General features: G+C 33.2%; 1 protein-coding gene across 1 annotated transcript in view; it reads right to left on the bottom strand.

The window, feature by feature from the left end:
• Positions 1-231: 231 nt before the first annotated feature.
• LOC111089609 (methyltransferase-like protein 27) overlaps positions 232-2,111 on the bottom strand; it is a 15,006-nt gene continuing 13,126 nt past the window's right edge. Inside the window, exon 6 of the mRNA XM_022402433.1 lies at positions 232-570. Within this exon, the coding sequence (XP_022258141.1) occupies positions 383-570 (188 nt within the window). The 3' untranslated portion in view covers positions 232-382. The remainder of the gene's footprint in view (positions 571-2,111) is intronic.

The raw sequence follows: 2,111 nt of genomic DNA, 5'->3' as shown, positions 1-2,111 counted from the left end.
CAAACTGCTACAAGTAACTGCAACAACACCTTCCGTTGGTGAGGTGTTGTTGCGGCCCTATGCTCCACTGGGAGTTTACAGGAATAATAAAAAAAAAATTCAGACCAAAATTTCTTCCAATTTGTACTTTGCATGTTTCATTTATTTAATACTTTATACTAGTATCTTTACAGTGTTGACTGCATATAGTTTTTTTTTAAGGAATAGGAAATTATTTTGTAAAAGTGTTAATAATTCATTTAAAAATCACGAAATATTAATTCAGTTACAGATTGGAGTAGAAACATCGAGTCTTGAAGACAAAAAGTCAAGTACTGAATATCACTTTCAAAGTTAACCTTTATATTGATGATGTTATAAGACTGTATTAACATATACATTATTAAATAACCTGCATACAGTAGATTTTAGCATCAGTTCCATCAAAATAACCACTTTTTGTGTAAGGTTCCCGTACTTTCTTCCACAATCCAGCGTTGCAAAGTTGATTTACACCTTCGTCAAACTTTTCGTTTCTAAAGCGTTCAGAATAATGACTGTAATCACGCATTGTCCAGCAAATGTATCCGTCTGTTGTGAGAAAAACAAAAACACACACATTTTAGACAATATTTCATATAAGATTGTAGACGATTAATCACTAAATTAAACTTTTAAAAAAATGTCAATCATTACAACTTTTAATAATACTAACTCTAAGAAGAATGTAAATCACGAATAAGTATTTTTAAGTTTAAGAAATGGAAGGTTTCGTAATATTGTGTTACGTATCTGGTCGTTTGTTAATTTCCGGTATAAATTCTTTCCGAGGAACTTCAGCGATACAAGTCCTTTCTTGTTTAAAACTAGTTTATTCTCTCTTGATACAACTTTTAGTAATACACAGAATTTCCACGGTCACTTTAACTTAACTACTTTTATAAACACACGCTATAAATCACAGCGATTCACACACTTTACTTACGGTGCCCACTGCTCGCTTGACTCAGTTATCTCTCTATCTAATCTATCTGCATATACCCTTATATACTAAAAAAGAGGGCGTCTAGCAAATACTGGGATATTCGTGAGATTCCCCGATAAGTCATGATTCTTCTAGAAACTCAGCGCGCATGCTCCCAGCGTCGCGTGACTTCCGCTGTCGTAACAATATTAATTATTTGTACATAAATATTCAGTTTCTATTAAAGAATGCTCATTATATTATTGATAGTTTAGTTACAAACTTACTTTATGCTCACTCTCTGTTATAGTGAGAGCATGTTAAAATATTGATATATATATGCCGTACCACAGATTACCGTATTTGCCTGAATATAATGCGCACATTTTTTCTTTCAAATATCTCCAGGTATTATGAAAAGGGCATTATATTCGATTTGGTTAAATATTTTACTAGAAGCTATCACCAAAAATCATTAAAATATCACTAAAGGTTTCAAAAAATGTTGTATATCCAATACAATGGATGGAACGGATGATAACACGTTGTGGGAATCAGAAAATGATGAGGCAAAGTACAAGGAAACGAATGCGATGGTAGCGACAATTCTAGCAGTGATGAAGATTTATGTGAAGACGAAGGATTATCTTTGTTATTACGACGTACAAACTAGTGAAACATTCTCAGTTTCATACATCGATAGTTGTTTACTGCGTTTAGAAACTATTCAATACATTTTGTACAAATAATGTGTAGAAAAACAAATTTTATTCAACTGAACCTTTCAAAATTAAGTGCGCTTTATACTGGGACAAATACGGTATTAAATGCTTTCTTGTGTTAATGTAAGGAGAATATGTGAAGTTCATAGTAATCATACATTGATTGTTTATACAAAATAAAGCTATAATACTGTTACGACAGTGGTAGTCACGTGACTGTGGTAACACGTCAAGATATTCTCGAAGGATCGGGGAACATCACGAATAATCCAGTATGTGCTAGGCGCCCTCTATTCCTGTATATAAATGCGTCCTGTTAACGTGAGACTAATCAATCGGAATTGAATTGCAGACAAGCAGAGATAGAGACGGACAATTGAGTCAAGCGCGGTAGTGACCGTAAGTAAATGCGTGAATCATTGTGAATTTTAAGGAGTGTTTTAAGT

This window comes from Limulus polyphemus, unplaced genomic scaffold, assembly GCF_000517525.1.
Source record: "Limulus polyphemus unplaced genomic scaffold, Limulus_polyphemus-2.1.2 Scaffold6768, whole genome shotgun sequence".
NCBI classification, from domain to species: Eukaryota; Metazoa; Arthropoda; class Merostomata; order Xiphosura; family Limulidae; genus Limulus; species Limulus polyphemus.
This window is presented reverse-complemented; position numbering and strand designations above follow the sequence as displayed.